We start from the raw sequence: 22,192 nt of genomic DNA, 5'->3' as shown, positions 1-22,192 counted from the left end.
TACTCCGCGTCGCCTGAGCTGTCCCGAGCAGGCCCCCGCGGGACAGGGCAGGGCCAGAGGCTGAGGCAGCTGCGCTGGGCGCCCAGCTGGAAAACCGGGGCGCGGGGCAGGCACTGCGTCGTACAGCGTCTGGAGCGTAGCCAGCCCCGGACGCTCTACAGCGCCGGGAGCGCGAGGCCCCGGAACATGGTTGCCGCGGCTCTGACGGGCAGATCGGAACGCAAACCCATCACGCCTTACGCCAGGGCGTGTCCCGGAAATGGGCTTCCATCCGTGACGGGATGGCGGAGGGAGCAGCGCTCTCCACCCGACCCGGAGTGCGCGGCGCGCTCTGAGATGGGCGGAAAAGCTGCGACCGCCTCGGAGCTACTACCACCGCGCCGCCATCACCGCTCTGCCGTCGAGGGGAGACTAGGGCCGCACCGTGCCTGGCGGGTTATGTAAGCCCAGCCGCCGCTGTGCCTGCTGGGAGCTGTAGTCACATCAACGCACCGCCTGCCACGCTCACCCATCGGGGGCACGCCCCACCTTCCGCCGCGGGGGGCTCTGGGTACTGTAGTCCACCGACCGTATCGTGCCGCCCGCTGACGCCCCGGCGGGACTATCGCTCCCGGCGTGCCCCGCGCGCGCAAGCGCGACAAGCGGCGCTGCTCCCTAGTAAACAGAGCGACGCGACGGCGGCGGGCCCGGGGCGCACAAAGGGGTGGCGGGCCCGGCACTCCCAGCGGAGCCGAGGCGGTGCCCATGGCGGAGCCGGCTGGGGCTGCGGCGTCGCCGGACATCGACCCTGACTTTGAGCCGCAGAGCCGCCCGCGCTCCTGCACCTGGCCGTTGCCGCGGCCCGAGGCGGAGACGGGCGGCGCGGCTGGCGCGGCGGAGGAGGGCGCAGGTGGCGCGGCGGCGGGGCCCGGCCGGGCCGAGGGGGCGCGGGCAGGCGGCGCGGCGGCGCGTAAGGGCGGCTCCCGGCGCAATGCCTGGGGCAGCCAGTCCTACGCCGAGCTCATCAGCCAGGCTATCGAGAGCGCCCCCGAGAAGCGGCTCACGCTGGCGCAGATCTACGAGTGGATGGTGCGCTCCGTCCCCTACTTCAAGGACAAGGGTGACAGTAACAGCTCCGCTGGCTGGAAGGTGCGTGTCAGGCCGGGGCGGGAGGGACAAGCCTTGTGTGCCGGGGCCGGGCCGGGCGAGGAGCGGCTGCGGAGGCGCCTCCCCGGTACCCCGGCCCGCCCGCTCCGCGCTCGCCTGTTGCTGCTGCTCGTCTGTAGTGTGGTGCCCACGCTGCGAGCCTGGGCTTTAGCTCTGCCGAAAGCTCCGGGGTCTTCTCAGACCCAGCCCGAGCTTCGGCCGTGTGCAGCTGGAGCAGCTGCTGCGGGTGGTTATGGCCCTGCGAGGCTGCTCCTTGCGGTCTTTGCGTTTAGAAACTTTTCCCAGGAGAGAAGGGAGGGTCATTTAAGAGGCTGTGTGCAAGTTTCTCTGCTGGGTCAAGCCTCGGTTGAAGGGGTTTTAATCGCAAGGCCGCAGTTCTCTGTCACGTGACTGTGTTAAAGCTCCATATAAATAACTGTGTCATAGCAGGCGTGCTTGGCGTTCAAGAAGGTCCTTTGGAAAAAGGTTCTGTTTCCAGGACCCTGATGGGGGCCTCTGCTTCAGTTTGAAAAAGGGAAAGCAATATTCTGCTCTAAAGGCTCAGCAGTGTCTTCTCTTATTCTGGAAATAGGCATGTGCAGAGCTGTGTTAAAAGAGCTCCAGATAGTTTCAGTCCTGTGCCTGTGGCAATCTCGTGGTCCCTTATCTTTAGTCTTAAAAACTCCAGCAAAGAGAGTGGGAAATGTGAGAGCTGGCTTACGAAATAGCCCCTCGGCCTGTCCTGATGCATCAGGGTGGATGCCATGGAGACTGGACTCTTTAGAGTGTGATCTGTTGCTCTCACTACAGACTGGAATTACACTCTAGTTTGCAGTATTTATTAGCAGTTCATCCATGCTGCGGTTCTGCAGGAGGTTCAGCCAGCACAGTTTGGGGCTTTGGTCTTCCGTGGCTCCAGCCACGTGTTCCTCTGCTTGTCTGACTGAGCAGTAGGTGAGGACAGAGAGTTAATTTCAGACAATAAATGAATAAATAAACGTCTGTGTCTGGTACGTTGGCTTTTAGCTGGCTCAGCTCTCTGAAGTGGCACACCACGTGGTGGTGTGAGTGCAAACATTTGCTCCAGAGAGTAGAAACACGGTGAGAAGGATGCAGCTGTCACAGCTTGGGCTGGGACATGTCAATACAAAACTTTTCACTTTTCCCGTTTATCGCTCATTGATAGTTTGTAGAGAGTGCGTCTGGTTTAGGTAATAGGCATTATTTTCTGTTACTCTTATGTGTAGGTTAAATCCTGTATACTAACTTCTGTTTTGGGTCAATGCTTGGATTTTGGTGTTCTTACTGGAAGATAGTTCTTGTTTCCTCAGGCTAGGGCTACTCTCTTGGTCCTACTGCTCCTGCATGCAGTCATGTTAATTTAACACAACTGGTGCATTTTCATGTCAGGAATATGTCTGAGTATCTATTTGGCAGTAATGCCTGAAATTGAAGTTCACTGTGGCTTCTGAAATGCTCCCCAGCTGCTGTGGTGGAATATAGTGAGATGTCCTGCCGGGCTGGATGCTGCAATAAGTACACTTCTGGCTTGATTCAGTATAGCTGTTCTTTTGTTATATCCATTCATGTGTAATGGGACCATCAGTCTTCAGATTTACTCTGTGTTTTAATAATGTGTCAGTTTTGGGTCAGGTACAGGTAGACTTAAATTCTGGAAGTTCACTGTGAGAATTTGTGCATACACGAGAGTGAGATTCCTGCTCAGATTCTGTCGTAGCTTTTCTGTGATCGACTTTTTACTGTGTTTTTTCAGCCTGGGTACAGACTAATTCTGGCTTTAGAAGGAGAAGAAAAATAAACTTCTTGCCAAGAAGGATGAGGGTGGGCAGAACAATTGTGGTGGGAATCAGCCTTATGATTAGGGGAGTGTAAAGCTCTTGACTTTAACCAGCAAACAGAAAACCATGATAGAAGTACAATACATTTTATTTCTTGCTCACTCACAGAATCCTGTTGGCAGAGCTTGGCAGGATGTGTGACCGTGGAACTTACTTCTACTCTTTCTTTCTGTTAACTCACAGTTGCATAGGTTTGCAAGAGGTTTTGTTTGTTTTACTGACCTTAGTCTGTTTGCATTCAGATGCCTTAAGTGAAGGGAGGTCAGACATTTACAGATGGGGAGTCAGTCAAGTCAGTTCAATTTGACTTTTGTGGACTTGGTGTAAAATTAATAGGTGCATATTTAAGACAAACTGAATAAACAAAAGACAAGTCTTCACTTGAGGAATGGACCTGTCTGGGTTGTTGTGGGGTGGGTTTTTGTTTTGTTTTGTTTGGGTTTTTGCTTTGTTTTGTTTTTTGTTGTTTCTTTTGGTTTTTTTGGGGGGGTTGTTTGGGGTTTTTTTTTTGGGGGGGTGTGTTTGGTTTTTTAAGGTTCTTTTCTTCTGTGTTATTTTTTTTTTGACCTGTGAAGCTCTGCTTGAATGTTTTGGGTATTTTTTTAATCTGTAAATAGAAGAAAAACTTCTTGAGTTGTCTTAGCTTTAGTGGTTTCTCAATTTTGAGATGAATGATTTTGCATAAAGGAAGTCAATGTGAAGCTGCTTTTAAAGGTAGCTTTGTAGCATTTTGATGCCTGTTAAGATGGTGGTACGGGTCTAGAGTTCTGGCATTTCTATTCCGTTTGGACAGAGCCAAAGTGATAATACATTTTTTGTATGTAGTGCAGTTTAATAGAGAATTTTGAATAAATAATTAAAACCAACATGTCTTTAAAAACTCTTAATCTACTCCAGTTAATATAAACCCCATAAAGTCATTGTTGTTTCATAATTAATTTAGAGCTGTCCTACTCCACAAGACAATTGGGGGAAGTGCAGCTGTTACAGACTGCCAGGGTGTAACCTCCATTAATTCCGGAAGAATCTGTGTTTTCGAGGAAGATGATGTTTGGTGTTCTTGAAGTGCTTCAAGCACCTTGTAAAGGACAGATTTGCTGCGTGTGCAGTCTGTCCTTTCCCTGCAGGAATTCAACTGAAGTTAAGAATTAATCAGCCTGCAAGGCAGAAGTGTCCTTGGAGGGTGTGTTGTGGGGCTTCTTCCTAATCCTTCCCTGAGTGCTCTGCAGGGTAGCCTGGATATCTATGGATAAGAGGATAATTCCTTTTGGTTTTGAGATTACTTGCAAGATGAAGGTGTTGAGGGTTTTGAGTAAAGTGTATAAACCCTGCAGAAGCAGTTTGCACTCGTTGTTACATGCATGAGTATGAGCAAATTTGGCACAGTGAGGAACAGTATGAAGGACTTCTCTATCTAAGTGAAACAAACTGTGTATTCTCCCCAAGTTCTTGTCTTTTCCTTTATAGGAACAGAATAAAAGCTGTCCTTTTCACCTTCCAAAAGTATGTCACTGAAACAAAAATCAGATGCTTCCTATGTGTGCAACATCAAGAAAAATGATTCTGCACTATTATACTAATTATGGGAATCTGATGCACACCTCTGCATCCTGGTACTCCCTATTTGTTTCAAATGTGTGCGTGGATATACACAACATATGTACCTCCATACACATGTACATGTCTATATATATGTTTATATATGCAACAGCTCAAGGAGCTGTATTACAAATTAAAATTTACCAAGCGTTCTGTTTATCTAAAACAGATGTCTGGCTGTTAATCTTTCTTAGAGTGGTCAGCGTTTTCCTGAAAAGCCTTCCATTCCAGCCATGTGTTATGTGCTTATTGCATGTAGCTGGTATTAAATGTTGACCAGATGGATCAGGAGACCTGGCTGAGGGCTCAGCCATAGAGTCACTTCACTGGCTTTCACTGCCTCAGTGCTGGCTCTGACTGTCCCCAGGCTCTCCCAGAGCTGTGGATATCTGATCTCTCAGCAGATCATGTGCAGAGCTCCCTCAGGATGGAGCAACTGCTCATCCTGTGGCTCTCTGAAGCTCCTCCATGAGAATAGGCCAGCAGACAAAAGCAAGCCTGTCCATCTTCTGGGCTATTTCTGCTGTGCTGCTGCTGGTAGGTTCTGCCAGGCTATCTATGCCTTACAAATAAATTCCAATTCAATAGATAACAAAAGGAAATGTAAAACTTCCGCTCAACATCTTGGCTCTGAGCAAAGTGTAATTCTGCCCAAACTTCAGCCTGGTGCAGGTTTGTGCACAAGTGAGGCACAGTGTGGAGTCTGGGGGTGTCTCTGCTATACAGAGCCACTTAACCTCAGTCTGTGAAGAAAGGCTGTATTCTGTGGCTGTGTTGAGAAAGCCTGTAGTGTTTATTGCTAAGTTCACGTGCCTGAAAGGATTTGATTCCCCATTAAATCTTCTGACACTGAAGATGAAGAAGTATGTTCCAAACTGAACTGGAATAGCGATGTCATTGCTATCACCACTGGTACTTCATGTAAGTCCACCTACTCTTTAATGGTGGTGTAGGTGCTGCTCTCTGTTAGTTTTGGATTGTTTTGGTTTCTTGGAAGTTGCTGCCTTGCAAAGGGGAAGGAGGGTCTGGCTGTTTGGATCCAGTGTAGCTGAGGGTGAGTAGAAACTGCTGGACTCTTGCCATTACCTCATGTGGCCCAAATGCATTCATGTGGTATTAGTGATGTGCTTAGTCCTGGCTGCAGGGAGATGTTCCTTGTCCCAGCTGCTGACAGCCTAACTGGGTTTCTTTAAAGCTGGGGGGAGATAAACAACAGAAGCTAAATAAGAGTTGTTCAGATGCCATACTGAGGAGTGCAGCGTGGAAACCTGGTGAACACAGGTAGATGTTGTCCATCATCTTTCTCTTAATAGAGTATCTTACCTTTTAATTCCATTAGTCCTTAAATGGTCTGCCCACAGTGTGTAGTCTGGCATAGGTGAGGTGGGGAGGAAGGCAGCTGGGCATGGCAGGATGTTGTGGATGGGAGAATGGCAGAGCGCTGCATGTGGAAAATGCAGCTGGTGGCAGTGCAGGGAAGTAGGACAGTAGTGCAAATGTGGGGTCACCAGGTGTCCTGTATTCTGTGTGGAAGAAACTGATGAGTACTCAGCTGTGAAGAGGGCCAGCTGTCACAACATACACTTAGCCCTCTTTAAAGTGGCACTAATAGGGCCTTCTTTTTGTAATGCCCTGAAGAAGTATGAAATAAGAGAATTTTTTTAAAAAAGCCTTGTTGAGTGTGGTTGTTCCTTGTTGTTTTGTGGTTGTGACCTCAAAAATCAGGAAAAGCTCATGCTTTGGTGAAAATTCATCTACTTCATACAATGCTAGTCAAATTACTTGAAGATTTTGCTGCTACTCTTCCCTGTTCCTTGCCATTTTTTTTCTGGACAGCTGCTTTGCTGAATGATTATTCCTTGCAGCACAGCTCAGTTTTCCAGGCAGACCTCAGAGAAGGCTGTTCCTGGGCTGCTGGTATTACTTGTTCCAACAAGTTTCTTTTGCCCTATCTAATCCCGAACAGCTTTTGTTATGTATTCCTGCCTGTCTTGTAAATTGCCTCAGTCTTTGATTTTTAGAGAGCCATGATCATCTTCTTCTGGCCTCCCACTGAAAGATTACAGAAAGGAAAATGTTCTTCCTAAGATAGAGACCCCCGTCTGCTGAGCTTGACATCTGTGCTCCTGTGTGCCTTCTGGAAGGGGACTGCTGGGGAAGTGCTTCAACTCCCTGGCTCTGGAGCAGTTGTTTACTCGCTGGTGCAAAATCTCTATAAGGAAGACTTTTTCCTGAAGCCTTTGGAGCCAAGTGGCTGAGGCAGGCACTGACAAATACAGCAGGTGGAGTGTTCTCCCCTTGCAGCCTCCCAGGAATGCCATGGCAACTGATAATTCGGCACAATTATAGGCCTGGCAGTGGAACTCGTGGAACATGGCCCTGCACTGGGATGAGACCAAGTTCTTTGTATGCCTCCAAGGCAGTGAGAGTGTATTACAGGCAGCTGCAGTGATTGCATATATTTTTTTTTTTCCTTCTGTCACTCATCTTTTAGAGAGACTTTTTGTTAAGAAATCTGATCCTCTGTGCTTTGTAGTTTAAACTTGATGTTTCCTGGGAGAATGGCCAGGAAAGGAAGGAAGCCACTGTGTCTCCAGGAAGGATAGCTGCTGTGTCTTGTCTTTCTGAGCATAGCTTGTGCTTGGCCCTGAGTGCTTTGCTAACACAGGTCATATACCACTGCTGCATGGATGGGCTCTGCTGGGCAGGGCACAAGAGCCTCCTGCTCCTGTAAACTTCAGTTTTATGGTAGGGAACCTCAGCTGTACCTACAAAGCTGTGTAGTCCCCTGGAAAGATTGTCAGTGGCCTTCAGTCTTCTGCATTCACTTCACCTGAGCATTTTCCCTGGTATCTGTGGGAGTTGCCCATGAGGCTGCCTGGGCAGGAGAATGGCTTGTTTGTACTACCAGCTCCTGTGGCTGATTCCCTGACATGAGACCAAAGCACTGTTTGGTGCTGGGCAGGATCCACAGCAGCACTAATGTTGGTGTAGGGGCAGGGCTGGTTTGATGGTGGGAAGTGTTGCTGTCCTTTAACTGTGGCTAAGAGATTTTATCAAAGAAGAAGACTTAATGTTGTAGTAACTAAGATTGAGATAGTTTGCATAAGCTGCTGGCCACACTTCTGTGGCTAGTCCATATATCCTAGTTTGAAGACATGGTGGTTATGACCTAGGAAATAGTCCACCCTTCAGTGTACAATAAATGTCTCTAGCCAAACTTGATTTTTATTTTTTTTGCATACTATCTGTCCTTAATTTCAGACTGGTTCTGTCTGAATGTGATTTGCAGGAATCATCTTTGATCTGTGATGGATTTAGAGACACAGGCTGACTTTTTTTTTTCTTATGGTAATGCTTAACATGAAGCCATAAGTACCACTATAAGATACCTAAATAAATAGAAATAACCTCCCCTACCTAGTGTCTGAAGATACTTCTAAGGATTTGAAGGATTCCTGCCTGCACCTCTTCCTTCAGGTCATGCTTCTTTATGATCAAAGAGTTGCAGAGTCAAGACCTTGTGTGTTTTGCAGATGCTTAGACCAGCTGGGAGCCTCCCACACTGCTGAAGTTGAGCATCTAAAAAGTCAATGTCATCTGTATGTTTCTGGTGTGGGTTGCTTAACATCGAGAAAGGAAATATGTCAGGGTTGCCAGGGTGACTGAACTGTCATTTCCTCTTCTAACAGGTCTGACTTGCAGTTCTGTGATTATTTTAGCATAATTGATCTATTCCTGGCTGTCTCAGTCAGATTTGAGGGTGCCCTCCATTTGTTGTGTGTATTGAATCCCTCTAGCAGGTGCATTCTGGTGCTGTCCTGCAGCACCCAGGCTGTGGCTGTGTGGATTCAGTTGGGGTTGGGGACACTCTGGGCTCAAGCCTGCAGTCAAGCTGGGTGGTGCAGGTGAATTAGGGCTCGAGGTGCTGTGGTGCAGTGCTGAGCTGCCTCCTCCAGTCTGCAGGACAGCTGCAAAAGCATTAGGCATTGCAGTTTAGAGAACAGTTAACCCTGGTGAAAGAAATACTCAGATTTTTTCCTCTGCCTCCAACTACGTGTTCTGTTGTGTTCTCTTCTTTAGTTTTTGGTGCTTGACCTCCACAGTGAGGTACTTAAAAAAAAAAACAAAACAAAAAAACAAAAAAAAAAAACAGAGATAAAAGAGGCAGAAGAAGTAGTTTCCAAGGAAGGATGAGGCAGCTTTTCAGTTTGGTTTGCTCTCTGAACTGGCTTTTAGGGTCACAGAAGCTTATGTTACGGAAGGATGAGAGTTTGAAGATGAGGAAGGAAGGAGGGTACAGCAATTATCTGTTTCTACAGCTTAGCCATTATGTCAGTTCAGCAGTAACATGTAAAATCACTTTTTGAGACTGTTTCATAAAAGGTACTGGGCTTCATTGTGCTCATGTGAATCCTATTCTTATTCCAAGATGTCTTATTTCAAACTGCTTTTCAGCCAAAAATCAGTTACATGCATTGTCTCTTATGATACCCAAGATGCCATCATGAATTCACAGGTTACTTTCGGGAGAATAATTGAAGAATTAGCGACAACTTAGTGGTTCTTATTGCTGCAGCAGTGTGCATTCAAAGTTATGCACATTTACCTGGGAAAAGGGGTGAGATTCTTTGGAAATGAAAGCAGCAGACTTACAGGAGACAGTGCACCGGTCTGAATTACTTGTTTGAACACTTGAAGGAAAGGAATGCTTTGTTTAGAGAAGATGCCAGGCAGGACTATTGTACAGCTATTATCGTGAACAGCTCGAATAATAAAACTGTGTAAGAGCATTGACTGACACATGTTCCATCAGGCTTTGGCTCTGCAGTCACTGGCCAATTAAGAGCATGTGTATTCTTTGATACCAGTTGCAGCAAGCAGCCAGTCTTCTCCAAATCCTCAACAGCCAGAGGTTAAAATGAAAGCTAAGCCAGGATGATTCTCAGATCTCCTTCAATCTCCATGAAAACTTTCCACTTTGCCTGTACTGTTTATCTATCTGTGTCTACTTTTTTCTAGGACAGTACTTTTGGTGAGGTGGCCAAAATTAGAATGGGGAGGTCTTTTCCGAGAGGAAAAGGGTGGGGAGAAGGAAAGCAGCAGACAGGAAAGAACTGTGTTGAGAGTTGGTGGAAAAAGATGATAAAAGCACAGTTAATTTGTTCCGAATTAAGAGAGTATGCATGAAGGCTGAAGGTTGTTATATAACTTTTAGTTTAGAAGAAAAAGATGTTGCACTTGGACCCCTGTTGTGTTTCCAGTGCAGCACCTTTTAATGATCTGTAATTTGGCCATCTGAACAAATTTAGGGCAGATATCAAAAAAATGCATAGGCCTCAAGGGGAGTTTATGGAGGATGTGTTCAAACAATGAAATTGTTGCTTCATGATTCTAAAACACTGGGGAGTTCATCAGTTGCAGGATGAAAATTGAGTTTGATGGTGTATAGACATGTTAGCTTGCAGTTTTCAGCAAAGCTGAACCGAAGGGAGGGAGCTGGGAGAGGCAAGGAACATTTGTCTTACCGAGCAGAAAGATGGGAGAAGCTAAAACTGGCATGTACTGTGTGGGAGTGCAGTATCCACTGAACATCTTACCCTGTGGAGAACATGCACCAAGGAAAGCACACAGCCTCCTTGCAGGGGAGCCTGGCAGTCTCCAGGATTCTAGGACTCCTGTTCCTTACAGTTTCTCTCTCATTTCTCCAGTTTTGGGGTGCACTGAATAGAAGTATTTTGCCATTTCTCTTCACTCTTCACCCAGTCTGTTGGATTCACTGTTATGCTCTGCAGGCATCTGACTGAAAACTGGCCACATAAACATTAATAAAAATTACACAGGCTTATGCTTGGTAAAGGGGCAAAAGGGTGGGATCAATAACTCAAATTCAGGTAGGCTCATGTTGAAATTGCAGTTTGTATTTGAGAACTTGTTTACTTGTGTAGAGGAACATCCGAAGACAGCAGGGACAAGGAGCTCTGCTGACCTGAGATATTCTAGAACATATGGTTTTATTGCAAGGGTCATGGGTAAAAGGGCCCTGCCTTCAGCCACCAGCCTGGGCTGGAGGGGAGTCCCAAAGAGAGAGGGAGAAAGAACAGGAGAGTGAGAGCTGAGAGAGAAGGGAGTGAGAGAGCAAGGTGGCAGGGGTCAGAGCACAGGGGGAAGAGAGCAGGGATAAGAGAGTAAGAGAGAACAAGAGTAGGGCTAAGAGGTAAGAGAGCGAGGTCCTTGTTACAATATATTATATCTCCTTTTGTGATGAATATTCTAATTTACAGTGAGCAGCCAGTACAAGACACAAAATCCTATAGAATCTACATCCAGCCTATAAGAACTACTATATCAGGATACTGTGTTCTATTTTAAACTCTGAAAGCTACTCTTTAGACTTTTCTGTTTTGATACATTGACCTTTGGATCCCTTAGCCAGCAGAAAGGTATTGTTCAATCAAAAGAGATTCTCCTTCAGCTAGCTAGGCTATTGTTTTCAGGTTATATAGTAACTAAGACTCAGTATCCTGCAACTCAAAGTAAGCTTTCATTTCTATTTCGATTATAGGTTTCATATTTTCAGAATCTTTTGCCAAGCAATCATATTTATAAGATTTCCCTGATTCATCTTCCTCAACAACTTGCTCTGTGATATGCCTAATTTTTTGCAGATTCTGTATGGTCTTTAAAATTCTTTTGTGTTAGTATTTTGCTAGCTGAAAGCTGCTAGTTGTCATGGTAGCTTCACCCTTGATATTGCAGTGAAACATGGCACTGCTTGCTAGTGCTGCAAAGCATGTTCAGACAAAAATAGCAGGTTTTTATGGATAGCTTTTTGTTATAACTTTCTTTTCTGGATACTGTCTGAATGTGTTTAAGCTTGTGAGGTTTCTAGGTGGGAGGCGTGTCAACTGTCAAGTCCTCATTATTTTGTGGGTTTAATTTCTTCTCTTTCAGAACTCGATTCGACATAACCTGTCCCTGCACAGCAAGTTTATTAAAGTCCATAATGAAGCCACAGGGAAGAGCTCTTGGTGGATGCTCAATCCTGAGGGTGGCAAAAGTGGAAAAGCACCAAGGAGAAGAGCTGCCTCCATGGACAACAGCAGCAAACTTGCAAAAGTCAGAGGTAAAGCATCCAGGAAGAAGCCTCCTCTCCAGTCTGCGCCAGAATCCTCTGCTGACAGTCCTGGCTCCCAGTTTCCCAAGTGGCCTGGGAGCCCATCTTCAAGAAGCAACGAGGACTCTGATGTGTGGAACACCTTCCGGCCTCGAACCAGTTCCAATGCAAGCACCATTAGTGCCAGGCTTTCTCCTATCCTGACAGAGCAGGATGACCTCCATGATGAAGAGCTGCTTCCTTCTCTTGTGTACTCCAGTGCATCCAGCAATGTTCCACCAACTGTGACTGAGGAGCTTGAGCTCATTGATGGGTTAAATTTGATGTCTCCTAGCTCCTCTGTGCTCTCTACCCAGCAATCTGCCTCGAGTGGTCAGATCCAGAGAGATTCCAGCTTTTCCTTGCAGAGCCCAAATGCAGCTGGTCAGACTTTTGGCAACTCCCTGTTTAACCCTGTTGATATTTCACTGCAAAGTTCTGTCAGCTGTTTCTCTGCCCCTCAGACCTTGGAAGCTCTTCTGACACCCAACTCTCCGCCTCCAAGGGATGTTATGATGACTCAGGTGGATCCAGTTCTCCCACAGACTGGTAACAGGATGAGCAGCCGAACTCTTCTGCTTCTGGGTGGACAAGCTGCCCAGAGTAAGATGAGCTCAGGCAATCCACGAGGAAAGCCTGCAGAGCAGCAGGCAGAACCAGTTGGTGCCAGTGTTTTGCCATCAACGCTTCCCATAGTGACATCTCCTCAAAACACTGCCAGCATGACCAGTTTGAAGGCTCCAGTTTCTGCAACAACTGCCCAGTCAGTCCAGCTGGGCAGTCCAGTGCTCCTTTCATCTGCCAGCCCTGCTCCCTTGGGATTCAACCAGGACAGGCTGCCCACTGACCTGGACCTTGACATGTACATGGAGAACCTTGAATGTGATATGGATTACATAATCAACAGTGAACTCATGGATGGAGGACTGGACTTTAATTTTGAACCTATTCTGCCTACTCCCAGCTATCCCAGCACCTCACAGGCCTCCAACCATACCTGGGTACCAAGTTAACTTCAGGAGCACAAAAAGGTAGGTATAGTTGTGTAAAATGCTACAGCTCAATAGAGGAAACAGCCCTGTCTGGGATGGTTTCTGTGCCCAACTCTGCAGCAGTTAAAGGAGCCTCTTTGTAAGCTTTTGGAAGAATCATGTTCCGTTTTAGGAGGAGAAAAAGCTGTTTAAAGGTAGATGGATTTAACTTACCAGGTAGTCAGCTCCTTTATGAAACAGAGCAGCAACCTGAATAAAACTCCTGTTGTCTCCTGTCACCCAAGAGGACGCCATCACAGAGCATCAGGCAGTGCCTACAGCTCTGCAGTTGACATGAGAGCATGTGCTGATTCCATAAACAAAGACATCCACCAATATGTACAGAATGGCTGAACTGAGCCAAGCACATACTGTGTTTCTGTCCAGGTTATTATCCCTGCAGAATTCTCTAGTATGTGTAGTAGCAAAGCATGTCCGTGTCATGACTGTCTGATTTGGTCTGTGTGTAGCAGGTCACAGTCTCTCTTATCACATCTCCTGCCCTGCCCTTACCTGGGATAGTATCTGTAAAGTCAGGTAAGTTGGCTCACCAGCATGAGCTACTGAATTGCTTCCCATTATTAGAATAAGGAAACAGGAGTCTGCAGTGTGGATGGAGGTGGAAGGAAGGATATACCAATGCTACCCTATGAACATCAAAGCCGCCTCTTCAGCAATTTGTCATGTTTGCAATAAATAGAGTGAGTTTGGCAAATAGTGTATATGACAACAAGACTTTGAAATATCTTATTTTTTGAGGCTGTGACACCCTGATTTGAAACACTTAAACCAGAGGCAGTAGAAGAATTAGGGAACTGGAGCTGTAGACTTGCTTCTAACTTGGAATTTAGCTGATGGAAAGTGGACAGACTGGAGCTTAGGCTGGATATTGGTTGGAAAGTAGGATCCTTGCCAAAGATATTTCCTTTTTAGGAGGCAGATATGGTATTTGTTACTGTTGCAAATTCAGCTGCTAGTACTGTCCAGCTGAGCAGGCAGAAATAAGGGCAAACTGCAGATAACTGCTTCAGTGGTGGGAAGCCCTTGATCTTCAAAATCATGGGGACAGAAATTATCATCTACTTGACCTTAATACTCTTTCCTAGGCACCTGAGTAACTTGCAGGTGGTTTGGACCAGGTGACCTCTGACAGTGCAGCCATTCTCTACAAGTGTCTTGGGTCTAGACAGATTAAGTGCTGTTCTTTGACCTGGTGTCACTTAAATGCTGGGAACATATTGATGCACCACTCTATATTGGAGTTTTAAACACAATTTAACTCCTTCTTATTCCAAGTCACATCCCACTGCTTAGGATGTCATTTCTTGGTAGTGTTGTTCTGTTTGTACCTAACAGCTCTCTTTATTGTAGGGAGAGGAGGATCAGTCAGGCTTCTCTGTTTACTTATGAGGCTTTTTATAGTGATATGTGTTAACTGTGCATTTACTGGATTACTGAGTGACTTAAATTGAATATCTTATCTTCAGGTGAAATATAGAAACTCAGTTTCAATTTCAAAGACAAATTTGGTTGACAAAACCATGGTGTCCTTCTCTGTTAGGACTGTTTGCAAGTTAGTGACAGAGGCTGTCGATTTTTGAGCAGTGTTTCCAGTGGATATTGTTCTGAGCTTCTGTGTTGCGGGTTTTGTTTGTTTGTTAGGGTTTGCCTTTTTTTTTGGGTTTTATGCCATGCTAGGGCAGGCTGTTACATTTGTGGACTTTTCAGGGATGAAATGCTTTTCATGGAAGTGTTTTCAAAACACATGCAAGCTGTCCTGCCCTCCTGGGCCGGGTAGACATGACCTCTTTTTACAGCATACCAGGTATAGATTATTTTTTTTGAGTGCAAAGCAGAGAAGCTGAGGAATTGTTTATCAGAGGGTAGGGTCTAGTACTGTTGTAGATGTGGATATAATCAAGTGCTTAAGAGGGAGAACAAGAGCTCTTAAAAGCACAGTTACGTTCTTGTTCCACATTAAATTCTGTGTGAATTGCTTAATCAAAACAGAGGAGCTACTGATGTTGAAAACCCTGGATTTTCTTTGTTCAGACGTGAAGTTGAGGTGATACTTTCTGGGAAATGTGCTGGACATGAAGGAGTGAGATCTGGAACAAGTTCTGACCCACTATTGTGTTTGGGCAGAAAGCATAGCTCCCACGTGCCTCTCGGTGCTCTGGTCCCAGCAGTGCTGCCCCAGGAGGAAAGGCCACACCCTGTCAGTGTGCTTTGCTTCAGGCCTTTTATTCTGGCCTTGGATTAGTTTGCCTTTTCTGATTTTTGCAGAGCTTTTCTGTTTTGGCTGTATCCTGGTGTCCATGAAGTAGGATGAGGGTGAGCTTTTTCCCCAAAGGAGAGCAAGTATTGTGCAAAAGGCTGTCCAGACAGAGAGGTGAATCAGGTTTCTAGCAATGGAGTGTTCCTGGGAAAAGAAGGCAGAATGTTTTCTCAAATTAATGAGTTACAAAACCAACTGAGCTGCAGACATCAGTGTCTGTGAAGTCAGGACTGTCAGTTCTCCCTTACTGCAGTGAGTTCCTAGGATCCCTGTTTGGAAATCACTGTTCAGGGAAAGCTATCTATTGCTGTGATGTGGCAGGCATTTTTCCTTTAATATCCTTTCTATTACTGTGGTTTTTTCTCTGTGTTCAATTCACATTGGCAAAAGCTGCTCTTAAGTGATCACTAACATAAAGCTGTTTCTGAGTAGTTCCTGTGGGTTTAACTTTTGGCCTTCTGTGTCAGTTATGGGTATAATGCTGAGCAAAAACTGTTTATCAGTTAATCACAGTGATCACATTCTGATTTGAGCAGTCAGAATAAAAGCGAACTGGGGAAATATTTCTCTTTGTAGACAAGAGGATATCTTTAGGAAAGAGTACTTAGTCTTATCTGAAGCACTTAGGAAAATGTGAGCTCATTGGCGTTACCCTTGGTGCTCAAAGCTCCTGTGATTTTATCCTCTTCTTGCGAGTTAAATGCCAAAGAGCTGGTCCACAGCTTCACCAGGAGTCTGTTTGAACCCTGCCAGTGTTTCTTTGCATGGAGATTAGAGATCAAACACTGAAACTTTGTCTGCCCAGCAGTGATGCAGCACCTACAAACTGAGCTATTAGCCACAGAGGAAGCAGTCAGCCTAGAAATAGAACTACTTTTTTTTGTAAAGTGCTATATTTTTTGTCTCATTGGTGAGTGTAAAATCCATCTACTCTTTTGGTGGATATTAGTTAATTATTGTTAGTTGTTCAGTTAGACTCTCTATAGCTTCAGAGTCTGGAGAACTCTTTATCCCTTGCCCAGTTTGGTCTGGATTCATGCTTTTCTTGCTCTATCGAATTCCCTTTGCTCCAAACATTGGATTTTTGTGTGACAGAACATAAATAAAAAAAAACGCTCATAAACTTGCAATTTCCCAAAGCAGCCCATTGCTCTGGCTTTTGGTTTAACTTACTGTCTTTTTTGTTTGGGGCTGTTTCCCTCTTGTAGGTTTTTTTCCTTTTCACAGGTTTATTTCATGCTTGCTGTTACTGACTGCAACTGATGGGATGCCCTCCATTTATCTTGCTGTTTTGCCTTTCTAAGTGCATCATATACCTACAGTGGTGGTTTTATGTCAGTGTCCTGAGTCCACTTAGACTTATTCCAAGGCTTGTTTAAATGAGTTGTGACAGCTTTATTGAGGTGAGGCAGAAGACCTGAATGAGATCTTCAGACTTTTGGGGGATTGAGATATCTAAAAATGTTTAATTATTTGGAAAGTAGAGACAGGATTTCTTTTAAGTGAGTGAGCATAAACAGTTTGTGTGTGATCTTTAAAAGTCTCTTTTTCAGTCTTTTCCCTACCAATTGGTACTTGTGGCTGTTTAAGGTGAAGAGTAATTTTCCTCTTCCTTGCTGCTTTCCTGCAATGCCTCTGTTGTTAGCAAAGTCCTTCCTTAAACTTCCTTATCTTGCAAAGCCTTGTTGGTGCTGTCAGCTTACAGTCATATTCTGAAGCTTGGAGCTGAGCAATTGCATCCTCCACTTGACTCTCTGTTGATCAAGGTCCCTTGCGGTCTGTTTGTTCTGTACGGTTAGATTGGTAGTAATTAACTCCTTATCTATGCATCCAGGATTCCCACTGAAGTGGAGCTCTAACCAGTCACTCTTATTTTTTCTTCTTCCTAGTGTCCTTCAGGTTTTGAACATTGGGTTCTGACTTCACTTCCCACCCCAGCAGAGAAAAGAATGGAGCATGTTGGATTCAGTTTCCCTGCACATCATGCCTTGGGCAGAAGGGGCTGCCCATCTGGGAAGAAGGGGCAACCTGCATCTGGCTACAACAGGAAGAGTTCAAAAATAGTAATCCTGTTACGTGCCATGGCTCTTCCTACAAACCTGACCCTGCCTTGGATCATCTGGAGAAACCCGTGTCCAAAGAGGAGCCCTGGAAAAAACCTCAGCCAGAAGACTCTGCCAGGCAGTAGTGTTTTCCTGTGTGATGAGTTGGGTTTGCTGGAGGAATCTCTCACTGGCTGTCCTCTCTCTGCTAGAGCAGAAAGTCTCCCAGTGCCTCGGACTGGTGGAGGACTGGCTCTGCTCTTGCTTGGCTTGCCTCATGGGGCAAAGTAGTTGGACTTTCTGATTAAGCCACCAGATGTGCACTTGGTGTCCCACAGACTGGCAGAGAAATTGGTGGGACCTTGTTGGTAGAAGCCCTGTGGGAGAAGGGGTGTGCTGTTTCAGGGGTTGATTGCAGTGTGCTCATCACTGGAGCATCCATCACAGTTCTGCAGGGAAGGGTGGGTGTTGTGGTATAGAAGGCTTCCCGTTGTCCCCCTGGGTGGAACAGGAGGACACTGAGTTTTTCACTGTGCCAACTGAGCCCCATTGAATCAGAAGCATGTTTTGAGAAGTCCCTATGCTGTTCTCAGCACTTTCCTGATACACCAGGCTGCTGTAAAATAAGTGCAGGTGCTAGTAGCTGCTTTCTGGGACATAAAAACATTGTTTTGGGTTTGGTTTTGATCTGTCTTGCTACAGCAGCGAAATGGAAAGCCTGGGTGTGGCCTTAACAGAGCCCTGGTTGCTTTTCAGAAGGGCATTTTCTATAGATGAAATATTTTTTTACTAATCTGGGAACTTTCTACAGTGGATATGAAGCCAATGTAATGTGTGTCCCTATTACACATCTCTCTGTGTGAGAAGGCAGCAGTGACAGACTTTTTCAGAGCTGTATTAGGAACAAACACATTTGATGTTTGATGATGTGTATAATCGAGGAGAAGGAATTGGCAGGTCCCCGTGGTTTCAAACCACTGTGGGGAAGAGTTGTACATTATTGTAATCTGTATGTAAAAGTAGGTGCAAACTACATAGAAGCTTTTCTAAACCTTTTTAAATATATATATTATATATTTTAATTGAAAAACGAGATTATTGGATAAAAAAGAAACCACATTTGCTGCATCTGTCCCCTTCATACCAGATAACACTACAGTATGGGAGGGGGCAGGCCTAAGGCGTTTTGGGCCAAGAAGCTGAAAATGTTGTTGGAAAAGTGGGAAGGACACCACGGTGTAAGTGGGGACTGTCTGCTCTCCCCAGAAGAGGCAGAGGGAAGGTGCCTGGCAGGGCATTCAGCCACAGCTGCCCAGGCTGGGCATTCCTGCCAAGCCAAGAGCACAATGGACGGAATGCTAATCATTAACAGCGCTAATCCCCGTCAGTAGCTGGCCTGCGGCTGATCCACAGGACAGATTCCCTAGTCTGCTAAGGAGATGGTGTGGACTGGATCGTGCCAGATCTGCTGACACTCTGCGTAGCCCTTATGGAGGGCATGATCAGTTGTATTTGGTAGTTCATTTTGATTTCTGAGGGGTTTTGTTTTCTTGCTGAAGCTTCTGCTACTGCTGAGGAACTCGAAGCCTGTAAGCTCCTCCTCAGGGGTCCACCTGGGATCCTGCTCTGTCTCTGTATTCTTGCAGGGCAGAAATTAGGGGTCAAAAGATAAATTAAGAGCATTAATGGTGTGTTCCTGTCACTGTTTTGGTGTTTGCAGTGGCAGGATCTGTGGGAAACAGGGTGCTTTCATGGTGTTCTGGTAGGCTTGGTCTGGCAGAAGGACTCTCCAGGCCTTTCTGAAGGTGGCTTCAGTTCAGAAAGTTTGTATCATGCAGTGCAATGAGCCACACTGTTTCACCAGCTTGTCAGCTCTGTTTTTGTTTTCATTTGAGTGGAGATTGGAGCAGGAGTGATTGCTTGGTTACCCTCAACAAGGAGTCTTCAAAAGTCTATCTACAGCATGCTATACATCAAAGCCTTTGAATAGTTTGATAACCTTTGTTTTGAAGGCTGCCTTCATGGCAGACCTCCCAGTGATGTTTCAGATTTACCCACAGTCTACATGTCTGGCCACACCTCATTGTAACAAAGAGAAAAGCAGCTCCTAAGCTGGGATCCCAGAGTTTGCACACTTGAGGCATGGATGAATATTGTCACTGGAATTAGTTCATTACACAAGTGGATAGAAACCCTTTCACAATACCTGATGGCACGTGCCACACATAAGAATTAGCCATTCTGAGCTGCAGTGAACAGACTGGAGAGATTCATGTGGTTTGGCACATAATATGCTACCTTGTTAGCTTGGGTCCTGAAGGGAACTTGATCCAAGGATGTACAGAGTGAGTTGAATGGCTGCCCGTGATTCACAGCTGTGTATCAAAGGACAAGACACCAGTATGTGTGGTCATGTAAATGTGAGTCTCTGGCTCATTTCCCATGAAAGTGGAACCCAAAGCAGTAAAAAGGACAGTATTAGTAACCAGTGCTTCAGACCAGAAATCCATGGTGAACTGTTTCTGTGCTGGGTTGGTCTGTGGGAAAGAAGCACTGTCTTCAGGCTGTCACAAAGTGTCCCCTTAACTGTGACAGCACCGGGGAGCTGGCCTGATCTCAGTCTGCAGAGAGCCTGGCCCTGAGCACTCAGGTAGCACCCCAGGGAGATCTGACATAATCTCAGCTGGTTCATGTCCTTCACCTGATCCTGCTGGAGGAGGTGCAGCACCAGGGCTCATGGTGGTTAGTGCTGGACAGTGTGAGTTCAGAAAAGACCCTGTCCTTTGAGTAAGGGATAGAGCACATACGTATTTTTTCCCCCAGTGTTCCTGGGCCATACTACTGGAGACAGCACTGGATGTAGGAGCACCTCTGACTGGAGTCCTGCTGAACCAGGTTCCTGGCAGTGACATCTCTGCCTTGCAGCAGTCTGTACAGGTGCTTTTTGTCTCCTCAACACAGCAGGAGCTGTCAGTGGTTGAAGAAGCAAGCTTAAGAGTGCACTAGTGCTGAGAGTGGTGTTCAGGAGACTCGTGGAGAGCTCAATAAACCATGAATGTAATGTTGCAGGCTCAAGCAAGCAACTTCTCTTCTTTTTTGTAGCTTGTATTGTGGGCACAGAGGGCAGGGTTGCAGAGAATTTGGGAGTTCTACAGACACTTCATTTTCATAAACCTTGAGTTTTTTTAGCCTGAGATACTTCCTTATAGGACACAGGAGACACTGAAGTTCCTAAACTGCTGCTTGCAGAAAGGCTGTACCTGGCAAGGGGTTGCTCAATACTTGTCTGATTTTTTGCCCAAAGCATTTTCTACTTGCTGCTGCTGGACCCTGAGTAATGTCTTGGTGGCTCTTCATGCTGCATTAGCAACACAGGCCCCATACTCTGGGCTAGTTTTTGCTCTAATGAAGGATTGGGCTGGGATTTTGAGAGCAACTGTGAGTGAGTGGGGTGAGAAGGAAAGGGGCCAGTGACATGAGGAGTGATGCTCCTGTGTAAGTGCCTGAGGGGAGTGGGTAGGGGACTCTGGGCATGAAGCATTACTTTATGTTGTGTTCTTTGTCCTCACTGAGCTCAGGCAACAGGTTTCTCCATCTTCAGAGATTGAGATTCTATCTTACACAGCATTGAAGCCACTATGCAGCTCAGGGCCACAAAGGATTCAGGTAAATAGACCCATGGAGCTTAGTAGGAGGGAGACTTGTTTTTATTTACACTTGGATTTAGCAAATTGCCTGAACTTTCTTTATCATTTAAGCATTTTTACTTCCAAGCATGTACTTCCAGCTTCATGTGAGAGCTTGGAAAATTGGAACCTTCTGGGAGTCCTTAATTTTCTTTGCTGGTGTATCTAAAAACATGTCATCCCTATCCTGTGCTGCTTTAAAAACAGCAGTCAGATCATCCTGATGAGAGGAATGAAGCATTCCAGAGCCTGGGTGTATTCATAAACAGGAGTCATAATAGAAGCAAGTAGCACTAATCAGCTTTTCCAAAGGAAATGCCTAGAAAGCTTTTATGTAGATAATAATTTGTTAATTTTCTTACTTAGTTGCTTATTTATAGCCACATTCAAATGCTTCAGGGCTAGCCTTGCTCCAGGATTGAGTAACCTATGTCTGGTGCCATGGGTAGGAGTGCCTTGGGAGTGGTGTCCTGGACTGTCACCAAAATGTGAAAGTTTGGATCTATTATTTAAAAAAATACAAACCAAAGCAAATCAATCAACTTTGGGACATGAGCTTGAACAGAGAATAGCTTAGGGCTTGCCTCAGTTGCATATCAAATGAAAAACATGTTCTGATTAATGTGGAGGAAAGCAAGCAGGAGGTGACTTCTGAAGCCTGAGAGATCTGTCTGTGTGGAAGCTCGGAGCGTGTGCTAACCCACCACCACACTTGTTTGACCTTCAGGAAGGGATCCCCTCTGTTCACTAGCCTGTATGTCTTTCCCTGCACTCTGACGTGTCTGTAGCTGAGGGAAAGCAGTATCTGATGGACTCAAAATCACTCCTAATACTGTGGTGTAAAGCAGGGAGGAGAGGCAGCAGAAGCTGAAGGTGTAAGAGCTGACAGTGTTGCATTATGGTTCTTGTGCTGAGGCAGTGTTATGGTGTGTGGTAGAAAGGGATGTTCTGGGACACAAAAACAGAGCCCTGGTTGCTTTTCAGAAGGGCAGTGGTGTGGGTTTCCCTGGGGTGTCTTGTGAGGTTTGGCTACAAAGAAGATAGGTTACTTCTGAAAGGAGCTGCCTTCCTACAGCAGTGGGGGTGGTTCTGTGAAATGGTGCTTCCAGCACAGTGGAGTCTTCACCTGGTGCCATCCCAGGAAAGGTTTCTGCATTGCTAGCACAGATGTCTGCTGCACACAGGGCAGGCACCACTACCTGACACAGTTTCCACCACATCACATCCCCTGTGCACTCTTCCACCCATTTCTCACAATAAGTTTTTTTTTTAGGAAATAAACCTCTGCTTTCGTTTGCTCTCTGTAGCAGTGTAACTTCTGAACCATTACAGGCTTTGTTACCATCTGTGCTAGCAAGACTGTAGAATGTGCTAGACTAGGGGGGAATGTTTGAAAAATAAAAACCTGTAATCCTC

General features: G+C 45.9%; 1 protein-coding gene across 1 annotated transcript; it reads left to right on the top strand.

The window, feature by feature from the left end:
- The first annotated feature begins 555 nt into the window (after positions 1–555).
- FOXO4 (forkhead box O4) lies at positions 556–22,192 on the top strand. The gene is made up of 3 exons (XM_066334024.1): positions 556–1,128; positions 11,538–12,770; positions 16,938–22,192. The coding sequence occupies exons 1-2, from the start codon at positions 745–747 to the stop codon at positions 12,750–12,752; spliced, it is 1,599 nt and encodes a 532-aa protein (XP_066190121.1). The 5' UTR covers positions 556–744; the 3' UTR covers positions 12,753–12,770; positions 16,938–22,192.

The sequence above is a fragment of the Sylvia atricapilla genome, chromosome 21, assembly GCF_009819655.1.
Source record: "Sylvia atricapilla isolate bSylAtr1 chromosome 21, bSylAtr1.pri, whole genome shotgun sequence".
Taxonomy (NCBI): domain Eukaryota; kingdom Metazoa; phylum Chordata; class Aves; order Passeriformes; family Sylviidae; genus Sylvia; species Sylvia atricapilla.
The sequence above is the reverse complement of the archived record's forward strand: the minus strand, read 5'-3'. Positions and strand labels throughout refer to the sequence as shown.

Bases quoted from the DNA above. Each gene is read 5' to 3' on its own strand.
- FOXO4 (XM_066334024.1), top strand. From the start codon at position 745: ATGGCGGAGCCGGCTGGGGCTGCGGCGTCGCCGGACATCGACCCTGAC. The intron at 1,129-11,537 runs GTGCGTGTCAGG...CTTCTCTTTCAG, and splicing joins ACAGCTCCGCTGGCTGGAAG to AACTCGATTCGACATAACCT.